The sequence below is a fragment of the Mus caroli genome, chromosome 1 (genome assembly GCF_900094665.2).
Source record: "Mus caroli chromosome 1, CAROLI_EIJ_v1.1, whole genome shotgun sequence".
Classification (NCBI taxonomy): domain Eukaryota; kingdom Metazoa; phylum Chordata; class Mammalia; order Rodentia; family Muridae; genus Mus; species Mus caroli.
The window spans coordinates 150,846,749-150,860,445 of NC_034570.1; the positions used below are offsets into that span (position 1 = coordinate 150,846,749).

General features: G+C 38.9%; 1 protein-coding gene across 3 annotated transcripts in view; it reads right to left on the reverse strand.

Moving 5' to 3' along the window:
- Window positions 1–2,737: 2,737 nt before the first annotated feature.
- Rabgap1l (RAB GTPase activating protein 1 like) overlaps window positions 2,738–13,697 on the reverse strand; it is a 551,913-nt gene continuing 540,953 nt past the window's right edge. For 2 of the 3 annotated variants that reach the window (XM_029477265.1, XM_021173820.2), the window contains 2 exons: window positions 10,032–10,229; window positions 2,738–7,949 (listed from right to left, as the gene is read on the reverse strand). In XM_029477265.1, coding sequence (XP_029333125.1) covers window positions 7,797–7,949; window positions 10,032–10,229 — 351 coding nt within the window. In that variant the 3' untranslated portion in view covers window positions 2,738–7,796. The remainder of the gene's footprint in view (window positions 7,950–10,031; window positions 10,230–13,697) is intronic. The other variant, XM_021173796.2, reaches the window with a different exon arrangement.

Genomic DNA, 13,697 nt, shown 5'->3' on the forward strand with positions numbered 1-13,697 from the left:
AGTGAACTCCTAGGAGAGAATGAGAGAGTAAGTACACATTAGAAATTGGCTAAGCAAATCCAAAGCCTGTTAGGACAGGGAGACTGGATTGGGAGATCATAGGTAGACTGTGCCCCATGGTTTATCCACAAGAGGCTAGGAAGAACATGAGCTGAAGCTGGGCATGGAGGTGCACGCTTTTAACCCCAGCACTTGGGAGGCAGAGACAGGCAGATCTATAGGCCAGCCTGGTCTACAGAGTGAGTTTCAGGACAGCCAGCTGTCCTACACAGAGAAATCCTTTCTTGTATTACCCCCTCCCCCCCAAAAAAGAGAACATGAAGTGGTTGGAACTTAATTCTTATGCAAGGATCAGCCTGTCTTGTTTTCAAGACATTACAATGGGTAGAACTATGCCTACCTTGATTATTCAAGCTCTCTCCTACGTAAAGTTTAATTATGACTTCATGGCAATGCTTAGTGTTTGGTTGAACAACTAGGGAGTATAGGTGAAGCAAGTTCAATTATGAAAGACTACACAGCTGACTGATCCATTTCACCCACACCAGTCTCGCGCTGTCCTCACCCTGTCACTCTGCTGTTCTTTATGCCTTTTTTCCTGTTGGGAAAGTTTACTTACTTGGGAGTTGTAGATATTTTACTCATCTCTCCCCCATACAAGAAAGCCACCGTGGCTTCCACGAATGATGATGGGACTATGTTGGAGACTGGTACTAATGCTTTCATTAAATAAGAAATCTGTGTGTCCAAACACTAAAGGTCCTTGTCCCCAATTGGTTTTTGATTGCTCGATAAGGATACCAATGGACAATGGCTGGGCACAGGGTGGGGCCCTTAGAGCCACTGGCTACTTCCCCCATTGGGCCTTGGGTAGCAGTTACAGGATTAGAAGTACCTAGCCTTTGAGTAGCCAAGGCATTTAAAAAACAAGCTAGTGTGTGTGTGTGTGTGTGTTTCATTCATGGATCCAGAGAGTTCCTGGGCAGGTGGCTGGAAGCATGTTGCCACATGCTATGCCACAAAGCATAGCAAAAACTCATGACCACATGACTGTAATCGAATTGTGAGGCCAAATAAAAACTCTAATTTACAGGTTTTGTTTCATGTCCAGTTTCAAGGATTTACTAGCTTTTAGTTTTTAAACTCTCAGAATAGAGTTCTCTCATGTCTAAGATATCTCTCCAACCCCAACTTCTTTAGGAAGCATTTTTAATAGTTCAAGTCTCACATCTGAAGAGTGTCAACAAAACAAACCCAATTTGGCTTCTTTACCTGTCTACAAAGTCCCTATGTATACCTTATAGAAGTAAATCTTCTTAGGCATGCTGATTCACATCTACAATGTCAACCCTGAAACAGGATTGCTGTGCGCTTGAGGACAGCCTTGATTACTGTCTTGGTGTTCTATTGCTATGAAGAGACACCATGACCACAGCAACTCTTACAAAGGAAAACATTTAATTGGGGACTTCCTTATGTTCTCACAGGTTTAAGTCTATTGTCATCATGTCAGGGAGCATGGCAGCAGGCAGGCAAGCTTGGTTCTGGAGAATTCGCTGAGAGTTCTGAATCCAGGTCTTTGGGCAACTGGAAGAGCGAGCCACTGGGCCTGGATTGTGCTTTTGAAAGCCCACCCCCAGTGACACACTTCCTCCAACAAGGCCACACCTCCTAATAGTGCCACTCCTTGTGGACCAAGCATTCAAATCTTTGAGCCTATGGGGGTTATTCCTATTCAAATCACTATAGTTAGAATAAGAATTGTGTCTCAAAACAAAAGAAGATAAAACCTTTTACCCCATCCCTACTCTGAGTGGATGGATACACTAGATTTAGAAGTCAGGAAGACTGAACAAAACCCCCTTGTGTCCTGAGATAAAAATGCTAACAATAACACTACAACTTATACATATCAGATTGTTTCTCATACCCCATATAACTCAAACCTTGAGTCTCTGCACATAATTCCTTTTTTTTTTTTTTTTTTTTTTTTTTTTGTATATACAAAGTAAGCAGTAGCCATCTAACGCAGGATGGGTCATATGTTTTTAAGGAATCTAGGTTTGGGATGCTGGAATGGCCTAGTCCAAATCTGACTAGTCAAAGGATGTGAAAATTTGATGGATGTGCATATAGAAGCTAGAAAGCATGCTTTTGGAGGGGAAAAAAAAGCATCAGATAAACATTACTTGGAACACAAAAGTTACTTTTGGAGCGAATTGCCTGGGTTTCGGTACCTCTTCAGGTCTGACTGCTTGGCTTTAGGGTACCATGCTATGGATATTCCTATTTTATCTGAATCCATTGCCTTTAAAGGCTATTAAACTGGGGCTGGTGAGATGGCTCAGTGGGTAAGAGCACTGACTGCCCTTCTGAAGGTCCAGAGTTCAAATCCCAGCGACCACATGGTGCCTCACAACCATTTGTAATGAGATCTGACGCCCTCTTCTGGTGTGTCTAAAGACAACAACAGAAGACAACAACAGAAGACAACAACAGTGTACTTATTTATAATAATTAAATCTCTTTTTAAAAAAGGTTATTAAACTATCTCAAGATGATTTTTTTACTTGTAATCAAGGAACCTAGTCTTTAATAATTAGCACTGGTACTATACTGGTTATCATTTTGCTGTGTACATCCTGGAGCATACTTCTATGTATGATTTCTTTCTAAGTTCACTAATATCAGTAAGTAGATTCAAAATAAAGTCAACTTGAAAGAAATTAGACACATGCACTTTAAAAGAAATGTTTATTACTGTTTAATGGGACCAAAGGGCAACACAAAGCATTGAAAATGTCACTGGCTCACAAAACAGCCACCTTGTTACCTTCTTGGTCACATCTGTTTATTCACAAGGTTTCATTCACACATCTAAACAAGATACCAATCCAATACAAGTTCATAACGATTATAAAAGTAAACATTTGTTGGGACAATGTACAATAAATTGCACTTTCTTAACAAGCATCACATTTACATTAATAGAGTGTTCTATACATAATACATGTCATTATGGAAACAAGTAATTGGTCAGTGTTTATAGAGGAAGAGGCTGATGGCTAATGTTGATTTTACGGTCAATTAGCATTTTCCAGACTAGTCAACTCCTTTATTCTAACGTGTTTTTATTGTAGATGCTGGGGAAAATCATATTTCATAAAAATAGCATAGGATTTATATTACCTCCTCAGTTAAGGACTTGGAAAGAAAGAAATAGGGCTGACAAAAACCCATTCCCTAATTTGAACAAAGAATCCATGCATTATGCAAAATGCCAAGAATAGTAAAACCAATGCAGGAGGCTATTGGGACATCTTGGATTCTGGGATCATCTCCATCTTTATTCTTGTGCTTTTATGACAATAGTCTTTTGATGCACTTATACTCACAAATCAGTTTCTTTGATTATTTTCCATATGTAATATCGTTATGCAAAGTTATAGGTTAGTGAAAGGAGTCTTGTGTTAATCAGTTGTCAATAAAAAGTAATGTTCATTTTCTTCTCAATGATTCATTTTTCTTAAATTTTTTCAAATACTGTAAATGATAAACCAGAGATGAGGGCACAGTGAGGGGACATATTGATGGAGATAGTTCTATAGCAAGTGATATGTTTTGCTGGAGGTAAGTTTTAGCTGTAGTTCATTTTGTTTTGTTTTTTAAGAGGAAATTGAGACTGATACATGTGACAGCTGACTGTAATCACTACAATTCTATAAGCATCTACTTTTTCTTCTTATGATTCAAGATCAGCATCACCTGTTGAGGTACAGTCTATCTGGGAGTCCTCATGTTTGCAGACCTTTAACGGCAAGGAAATGGGTAACGTAAAGTGCCTTGCATGTATTACATATAAGCCACCACGAGAAAAGAAGACTGTGTTGAATGTGACCCCAGCACAATGACCAGACAAGAGTTTTATGCATGGTCATTGAAAACAGGCCACAGAGATGCTATCTGGGATTCCAGTTTTGAACGTTATGTCTCAAAGTCTAATGTGTATTTGGTTGCCTGGTATCTAGGTAAACAAAAGAATCATATACTCTATAAAATTTTACCACACACACATACACAGTGCACACATCCACACTCATCCCTAACTATTCAAATCATACAACAGAATTGTTCATTATCTCATTTGCTAGATATTAAAGCAAGAGAATAGAGTATTATAAAGAATAAGTTATGTAATACAATCATCTTTCTAAGCGTCTTTCTTAGGAGATAAAACGAGGTCCTTTCACAGTGACCTCTTTGTCCACGTAAAGGAGTCCTAAAGCACAAGCAACCACCTTCATGTTTGATGCACAGGGCGGGTGAGGTCATTAGCAGAGGCGGTTTCCGTGAGAGCAGAAGAGTGCTTACTTAGCCTGATATTAGCCACACACTTGATTTGGTTTTTGTTACTTTTTTTTTTTTTTTTTAAATAGGGCCTTGCTATGTAATCCTAGCTAGCTTGGAACTCACTGGGTAGCCCAAGCTGGCCTGGAGCTCACAGGCATGACTATTCCTCAGCCTCCTGAGTGTTGGGATTGTGGGTGTGCATCACTGTCACCAACACTGACCTAGGTGACTACTTTAAAGCTCTTTTATCAGCTGTGCCCTCTTACCTGTATATTGTTTCAGTTTTCTCACTTTAGTTGAAACTACTAATTACCCAATTCAATAGCTAGAGCAAGGGTTGAAGACAAATAAATATACATTGTAGGGAAAAGTGAACATTTTCAATATATATGAAATAAAACAAATACTAAACTCTTATCATCAGTACAAAAGGATCTTCTCAACTTTACCAGGTAAATTCAAGAAGACCAAAAAGAAGAAATTACTTACTTAATAGTCAGTGAGAGGAAGACAGATACTGTATGAAAAGATAGGTTGTGGCCTATGTGGCTTTCCCATTACTGTTTCCGATAGGCACTCATACTGAAGTGTAGTGAACCAAGAATTTATTTGCATTAAATTACAAGTTCTAAAAAATAAAAAACCAAACTGTGACTTGGCTCAGGACGTGTGCTAAACATATGCACTCTAAATCCAGCTTAGTGTCTTTCAGCTTTCAAGAATATACTAAAAGAGACCTCCAAGTTATAAAAGCCAATGGGTTGAATCTTCATTGTATTCTACAGAACTCAACAAAAAGAGGAAGGGTCGATCACCTCTTAGATGCTGCAAATGTCAGCATTTCAGGAGTGTTTACTGTCATGTAACTCTTAGGGAAGGATGAAAGAAACTGCCATGTTTGAAAATATCTTGGGATACTTGGCTGGTTTATCTCTTATACAAGGAATTGAAAAGAATCATTTTAGCTGTTGTGATGTCTGTCTGTAATCTCAGCACTTGGAAGGCTGAGGTAGGAAGGTTCTAAGTTCAAGGCTAGCCTAGACTACATAGTAGAACCTGTCTCAAGAAAAAAAAGTTTCAATTATCAAATATATAAAATAGTAAGTGAAAGTGAGATGAGTTAGTTGCTTTCTGTTGGCATTCTGGAGTTCTCAAGCAATGGTGAGGAGTATGTGGTCGGATACTGCTGTGGTAAAACAGTAAACAAGCAGTCACTACTTCTTGACTTTCCTTTACTTCTGTTATTAACTCAAAGACAGTGTAATGCTGGGCAGCTTAGATATGATACCAGTATACATGCCCCAGTATTATATGGTCCTGGAGAACAGAAAAGATTATGTATTGCCACTACGTCTTTTGGAAGAGTTAGATGAAAACTCGAAAGATATATTTAACTCTTAAAGCATATGTTCCTGGTGATTTTTGCTTAAAAAGAAAAAAAGAAAGTGGCTTGAACAGATAAAGACTTGATCTAGAGCCATTCTTTTTCTCTCATTTACCACTTATGGAAAATTTGCAACTCAGGTATTCTGTGGAATGTATTTATTTTCAGAAGTTAAAAAGATCTGTGGATGGTATTTAGAAGTCCACAAAAATGCACCTTAATTTAGTTGGCCAGGCTTTCTGGTCTCAAAACACAGTACCAATAAAGCTAAGTAGCTGCAGTAAATGATTGACAGAAATGATTTAATGTTCAAGCCGTTATATTTTACATGAAAAAAATAGCTTATCTAAACCACTATGTAGGGAATGTTAAAGTCAACAGAGATATCAGGAGTGCTGGGTTATTGCCCTTTTGGTAAGAAGAAATGAATCTTCTGAAGAAAGCTATCAGAGAAAAACAAATTTCTATATGGAAAGCATTGTGTGGTAAGTGTGACATATCAAAAAACAGCCTCAGTTTTATGACCTGTAGATGATACAGATATCTAGAGAATAAAGAAATTCCACTTACTAGAACTCAGAAGTGATCTTAGAGGAAGGATTGGTCATGAACAACATGAAGGCAGGGGTTGAGAGGTCTCTCTCAGAGTGGTTACTACAATATATGGCACAGAGGAGAGCCATGGTGGCACTCCATACTTGAAGATACGTTGGAAACAGTATGAATAACAATGAAGCTAAAGATGAATATAAACAAATGTTACTGTACATGATTGACAGTTGTTTGGTTGCTATAAAGGGATTAGAGACTTCCATAGTAGCTTAGAAAATGGAAAAATTAGTTTTGTTCTTTCCAAAGAATTTCTTGCAAGGGCTATTTATACAGATATGTCAAATATAATTGAAAAAATATTTGCACCATTTTTTAACAGCTACCCTTCCAATCCATGAGTTAAGAATTTCTATAAAGGTTTAGTCAACCCAGAATGTGAAAAATGTACTCGTTTCTCTTTATTCCCAGGTGCGAGCCACCGTTTGGGAGTTGAGGAGTAAGTTAGGAAAGTTGCCTGACATTAAGGTGCTGGGAAGGTCTCCTCAACTTCCTTGGTAACGTCACATCCTTTAAAAAGGTACAGAACATAGGTGTTGGCCTTAACAAGTTTGTCATTACCCATTGCCTCATCACTGTTTCATTTGAAGTCCAATGCTTGAACATGGGCTTTTAGACTTCTCCTGAGAAGGAAGCCTAAGTCTGCAACTTAGAATATCCATCTTTGAGGTTACATTTTCCACAAGTCACCTCTGTGATGATACATAGGCACATCAGAAGAAAAAGCCCCATGTGGAGTCTTTAAAAGGAACTGCTAGAATACCAGAGCCAAATGATTTTTTTGCACATTTATTTAAAGTCTTTATTTATCTAGAGTGCAGTAGTCCATCTACTCCACAGCTATTGGCTCTCCATTTCCAAATGTAACCAACTCAAAATAGTTGGAGGGAAACTTTCAAACCAACCCCTGGTCTGTTCTTTTCTTGGACAGGAGTAACACCACTCTGGAAGTCACTTTCAGAGTGAAACCTCTCAGTGATCATGTGCGGCCCCACGGTGTGCTTTATATGAATAATCCTGGAACGTTAAAAGAGGTTTAGTTTCCCTTTAAAAAACAGACTTCTGCAACGAAGATCTTACCATTTCAACCTTGGGATAACATGTCTTCATTTTTATGTAAAATAAAAATTATTATGAATAGTTAATTCTAAACAAAAGCATTTAGTTCTAGATTACTCATTTCCAACTAAATTTCAGGCATATAAAACAATGTGTAATATGATGGAGCTGAATGTGGTTTTCCATGAAGAAGCTTGGAAATAGATAATTCAACATAAACCAGGTCAGTTTAAATAACATCCCTCTGAAAAATGTCATACATGAAAGACAGAGCTACTGAAAAGAGTCTAACTTGCTTTCTGGTCTCCTTTAGTTTCTTCAAAGGGACAACAGGAAAAATTCTTGGTTTCTGATGTTTTGATCATTGTGCTCTTGTGCTTGGCTGAGGCTGGAACTATGTGCTCTCCTTGGGTGGCTGGGGAGCCTGTGGCGGCTGTAGTGGCTGAGTGCCTGTGGCTGTTTTGATAGAGTTCAGGGTTTTACTAAACCAAGAGTTTTTTGCAGCTTGTATTTCATTCATAAGCGCTCCTCTCTGATGCTCAAGTTCCTAGTGGAAGAAGATTACAGGTTATATAAATGCCAGAGGAAATTAAAATGCTGTTTCAATTCACCAGGCCTCTGCAGCCAGCCCTCCCTCAAAGCCCAGGAGACATTTAGTTGGCTTCCTAATAGAAGAGAAAAGTGGAGAGCTAAAACAGTTACTAGTGAAAATGAGAATCTGTGCTTTCTATGAATAGAGAAATGAACCACATTTTACTTCCCCATCTCCTTGCTACTTAGGTCTACATTTAGGTTTAGGATGCAACTGGAGACTACATGCTTAAAACCATAAACAAATATGAGTACAAATGAGTTCCAATTCAAATCCTGCCCTGAGAACATTCAGGTTCCAGACAAGACATGGTACTGAGGATCCCTAAAGCAGCATGGGTGTGGGTGTGGGTGTGGGTGTGGGGCTTACTGGTAAAAAGCAACAGATCAGTCCACCAAGACAACGGACACATTTTTCTAATTGCTGTTATCCAATATGGAGAGAATGGAGAAAGGAATTTGGTAAAAATCAGCTGAGACCCAAAACAGCTCCAAAGGAAAGAGGGGGATTAGTCTTTTGTGAAGTTAAAAACAACTGAGGGCTTGGGTCTGTCATTTTCAGATCTGCCAACCACGGTGACTACATGAAGGGTAAACAAACAAAAAGCATACTAAAAGTTCTCATAAAACATAACTTTAATTATTTAAAAATCACTTAAATTATGTTTGTGTCTATGGGTACATGCTATAAGACATGATGGTCCAGGATGTATTAGGGATACAAAATGTACCACATGGAGGAACATCATGACTCTAACCTAGGACAGTATTTGGGAGCCCAGATTCTTTTTAAAGGACAGGGTTTCACTGCACAGCCCAGGCTGGCTTCAAACTTTCAGAGATACACCAGCCTCCATCTCCTGAGTGCTTGGATTAAAGGAAGATGCCCTGATCCTGTGTAAGTTCAGCTTTTTAAAGTATAGGTTGAAAGTCTTCCAACATGTTGGGTCACATAACTCAATATAGGAGGTAGGGAAGGTCATGACAACATTTGGTAATGCTAAAAAACTAACTCAAAACCAAAGGTATAGTGAATCTGAGGTCTTTGTCTGTACTTACCCATATCTATCATGTGACTTCACGTCAGCCCTGGTTCTGAACACAAACTGCATGTTGCACTGGGCAGGCCATCATGCCACACAGCACCAACAAATGCTACTTCAAGTCCACTTTGGCTCAGCTTTTGGACTTGTGTATGTTAATGTGTTACAGTATTTTTACTGTACATACAAACATTTCTGTTCTTATAGAGAAGCATAGTTTTATTTATAGAAAATATGTTACTGTTTTCATCATTTCTCAGCACGTATGTAACGAAGTATGTATTTGAATTATAGTCTTAGACTGCTTTAAAAAAATTTCAAAAAATTGAGGGCTGGCGAGAAGACTAAGTAAGAGCACTGGCAACTCTTCCAGCGTCTCTGGGTTCAATTCCCAGCACCCACCTGTAATTCCATTCCCAGGAGATCCAATGCCCTTTTCTGTCCTCCGTGGGTACTGTAAACATGTGGTGTTTAGACATAAATGTAGGCAAAATACCCAGACACAAAAATAAATCTTAAAAAATTACAAAAATAAATCAATTGCTTAAGTTGCTGGCAAGTTTCATTAAAATTAAGCCATGGAATTAATTTTGTCTTGAAATTAGGACAGAATCTGTAGTTAAATGATCCAGAACATCCTTTGCATTTTGGTACTATGTATTTATGTGAAGTGGCAGTCTCAGAATTGACAATTACAAAATTAAAGTATGAATCAACTCTGAATAACATTGACAATAACTCTTGTCCCGTAATATAAAATATTCAGCCAAAATATAATTATTATATCAAAATAAGTATGCCATCTTACAAATCAAATTTACTTTATGTAGAAACTTACTATCTATATATTAGAATTGTTTAAAAATACAACTTTTCATGACTTACTATCAGTAGTGTGAGATTTTCAGATCTATTCTATATGCCTGTGTAATTTCTCTAGAGTAAAACAGCGTTGTTTGTCTTGTGTTCTTTTGACCGTTTATCAAATGACCAACCTGGATTTTGCACTTGGCTTCCACCAGCTGCAGTTTGGTTTGTGCCAGTTCCAGTTCCATCTCCCTCAGCTGCTTCTTAAGTGAGTCCTTTTCATCATCTGCTTCAAGTCCCTGGTCCTCTCTATTTACGGCCACTGGCTTTAAAGCTCCTTCCTTGCTGAAGATATCGCTGCAGTGTTTGCATGCCATCATCTTACCCTGAAACACACGAAAGAGACAACCAACATTAAACTGTATTGTATAGGGTAAACAACTTACCAAAATAATACATGATTTTAACAATGGCACATTGCTTTCAAACAGACTATTGCTGAAGGCATTGTTTTATTTGTGATTACCAAATGGTTAGTCAGCACAATTCCACCTAATCCCAGAACAAGTATTCCTTATTCAAACCCTTTTGTTCTACTTTAAGCAAAGATAAATATCATTGTTCAAGGTAGCAGTTCTCAATCTATGGATGGAGATCCCGTTGGGAATTGAATGAACCTTTAACAGGGGTCCCTTAAGACCATTTTAAAACATAGATATTTACATTATGATTCATAACAGTAGTAAAATTACAGTTATGAAGTAGCAACAAAGCTAATTTTATGACTGAGGATCACTACAACATGAGAAACTATATTAAAGGGTCCTAGCATTAGCTGAGAAGCACTAGTTTAAGGAAATAAAAGTAACATAACTACCATTGCTGGGCATGCATGCCACACCTAATAAGCAAAGTTTTTTAAGATAGCACTGTTCTTGCTTCATTAAAATACTCAAAAATGAATTAGAGATAAAATATATACTTCTTATTCTAATGCCCTACTATTAAAGAAGTTCAATGTGCCCATAATGATAACCACAGTCCTTTCACGTGTCCATAAAGTAACTATACCACAATTTTGGGTGACTCCACCAGTTAGGTCTGATAACTTCGATGCCATGTCCTCATTAGCTACTCCATCAGCCTATGTTCAGTTGATTACTAGAGTCTTGATTTGACATATTCAAGCACTTCTCATTCAGGCCCAAGTCTTCAAGTTTCACCTTTTCAATCCCGTCCAGCTTGTCTCTCATTTTCTCCAAAAGCTACTTGTGATGGTTTGTATATTCTTGGACCAGGGAGTGGCACCATCTGAAGGTGTGACCTTGTTGGAATAGGTGTGACCTGGTTGGAATGGGTGTGTCACTGTGGGTGTGGGTATAAGATCCTCACCCTAGTTGCCTGGAAGTCAGTCTTCCACTAGCAGCCTTTGGATGAAGACATAGAACTCTCAGCTCCTCCTGCGCCATGCCTGCCTGGATACTGCCATGATCCTACCTTGATGATAATGGATGATAATGGACTGAACCTCTGAACCTGTAAGCCAGACCCAATTAAATGTTGTTTTTTTTTATAAGACTTGCCTTGGTCATAGTGTCTGTTCACAGCAGTAAAACCCTAACTAATACAAAAGTTGGTACTGGGAGTGGGGTATTGCTGTGATAGGCCTGACCATGCTTTTATTTGAAAGAATGTGGATTTTGGGACTTTGGATTTGGAAAGCAGTGGAATGCTCTGCTTGTGGACGTTGTACATCGTGGTGCGCACTAGGCTCCGCACCACGATGTACAACGTCCACAAGCAGGGGACCAGGGAGTGGAATGTGATGGTTTGTATATTCTTGGACCAGGGAGTGGCACCATCTGAAGGTGTGACCTTGTTGGAATAGGTGTGACCTGGTTGGAATGGGTGTGTCACTGTGGGTGTGGGTATAAGATCCTCACCCTAGTTGCCTGGAAGTCAGTCTTCCACTAGCAGCCTTTGGATGAAGACATAGAACTCTCAGCTCCTCCTGCGCCATGCCTGCCTGGATACTGCCATGATCCTACCTTGATGATAATGGACTGAACCTCTGAACCTGTAAGCCAGACCCAATTAAATGTTGTTTTTTTTTATAAGACTTGCCTTGGTCATAGTGTCTGTTCACAGCAGTAAAACCCTAACTAATACACTACTATAGTACCTATTCCTGGTTTTTAACTTGACAATATCTGGAATGAATTGGGAAGGCTCACCTGTGATCCTTATATTGAGGCTGGGAGATAGAAGTTTCTGACCTGGATCTTGGCTTGGAGATATTGCGGCATAATAGCTATGAATCTCAGGAGACTAAGGCAAGGAGATCTCTGAGTTCAAGATAACCTGGGACAAAGCAAGTCCCAGATCTAGGTGTGGTGGCACACACCTTTAATCTGGGCCACACCTTCTCCTGGAGACCTAGATAAGGACATTGGAAGAAGGAAGACTTTCTCCTCTTTGCCTGCTTGCCTTGTGGGACTAAGCAACTGCTAGATCCTTAGAGTTCCATTCACAGCTGCTGCTGACCATTGTTAGGCAGTTGGACTACAGACTGTAAGTCATCAACAAATTCCTAGAGAACTCTGACTAATACAGTTACTCTTCACATTGATGTTGAGTAATATTCACTGGACACACTGAAAAAAAAACCTACATTTTCGATTTCTTACTTAACCTATGGCAATAATTAACCCAGCTCTGGCACAAAATAAAACACACTATCTGCCATTCTTGTATTGTTGACTAAATGTTTGATGCCTAAATGATGCATACTGACTTTTTATTGCATTGTAAATGATGAAAAATTACCAAATAAGTAAGCAAACTCTCCAGCCTATTTCAACTGTCTCGAGATGGGGAGAGGGCTACTTGATATTAAATAAGGGTATTGGCTCTTAGATAAACAATTTTAAGTTGAACAAAATGAAAGAATAGATGGATGTCGCAGGAAGGCACACCTTCATAGAACTCAAGGATTCTGAACTGGGCAAAGTTTAAGTGACATGGCAGCTAGAAGTAAGAAATCAGGGTTCTCCATGGTGTAAGTCCTTATATACCATGATGGGTTCATTCCACCATCCCCATGCTATATGCTCAAGATCCACGCTGGGGAGCTGCAGTCTGGTAGGTAAGGAGAAGTGTGGCCAATAATGGTAATTCCCACCCAATATCCACCTTTCCTTTCTCAGTAGTAAACCCTGATTTTATTTGAGCTGGCAGCATGTCCATATCAATGGTGACATTTCTTAGACTCCTCTGTAGTTAAGTACAACCATGAAGTAAGTTCTGATATATAAGCAGAAATGTGTTTCAGAAGACTTCCCAGGGCTAGAAAGAGCCTACTCTGCTAGAACAAGGTTGTTAAAGCCTTGCATCCTCACTGGCCAAAAGTTCTGCCTGGGGATGCAGGAATAGTGGAATAAGCTTCAGTTAACAAGTATTTCTTATGTGACCTTGAGGACGGAAGCCCTTGGGGTAGAGTGGAGAAGAGAAGCACCTTTTAAAGGTAATGGTGTTATTTATTGCTAGGATAATGCGGACATGGCTCAATAATGACCAAGAATCCACTTCTCTAAAACATGATCCCTTTTGTGTTTAAGACAGCATTGTTTTGGGTTGATTATATGTACTTGGAAGTAAAACACACACAGTGTGCTGAGGTAAAAATTTGTATATGGGCATGTTTGTTGTGATTACAGCATAGCAGATGGACTGGAGACATCATAGCACTATAGACACCAAGGAACCAGTCTAGCACATTATACCATATGAGATACAGAAGCAGCATGGCAGTCTAATGACCAAGAATATGAATTAGAGTCTGACTCTGGGTTCAA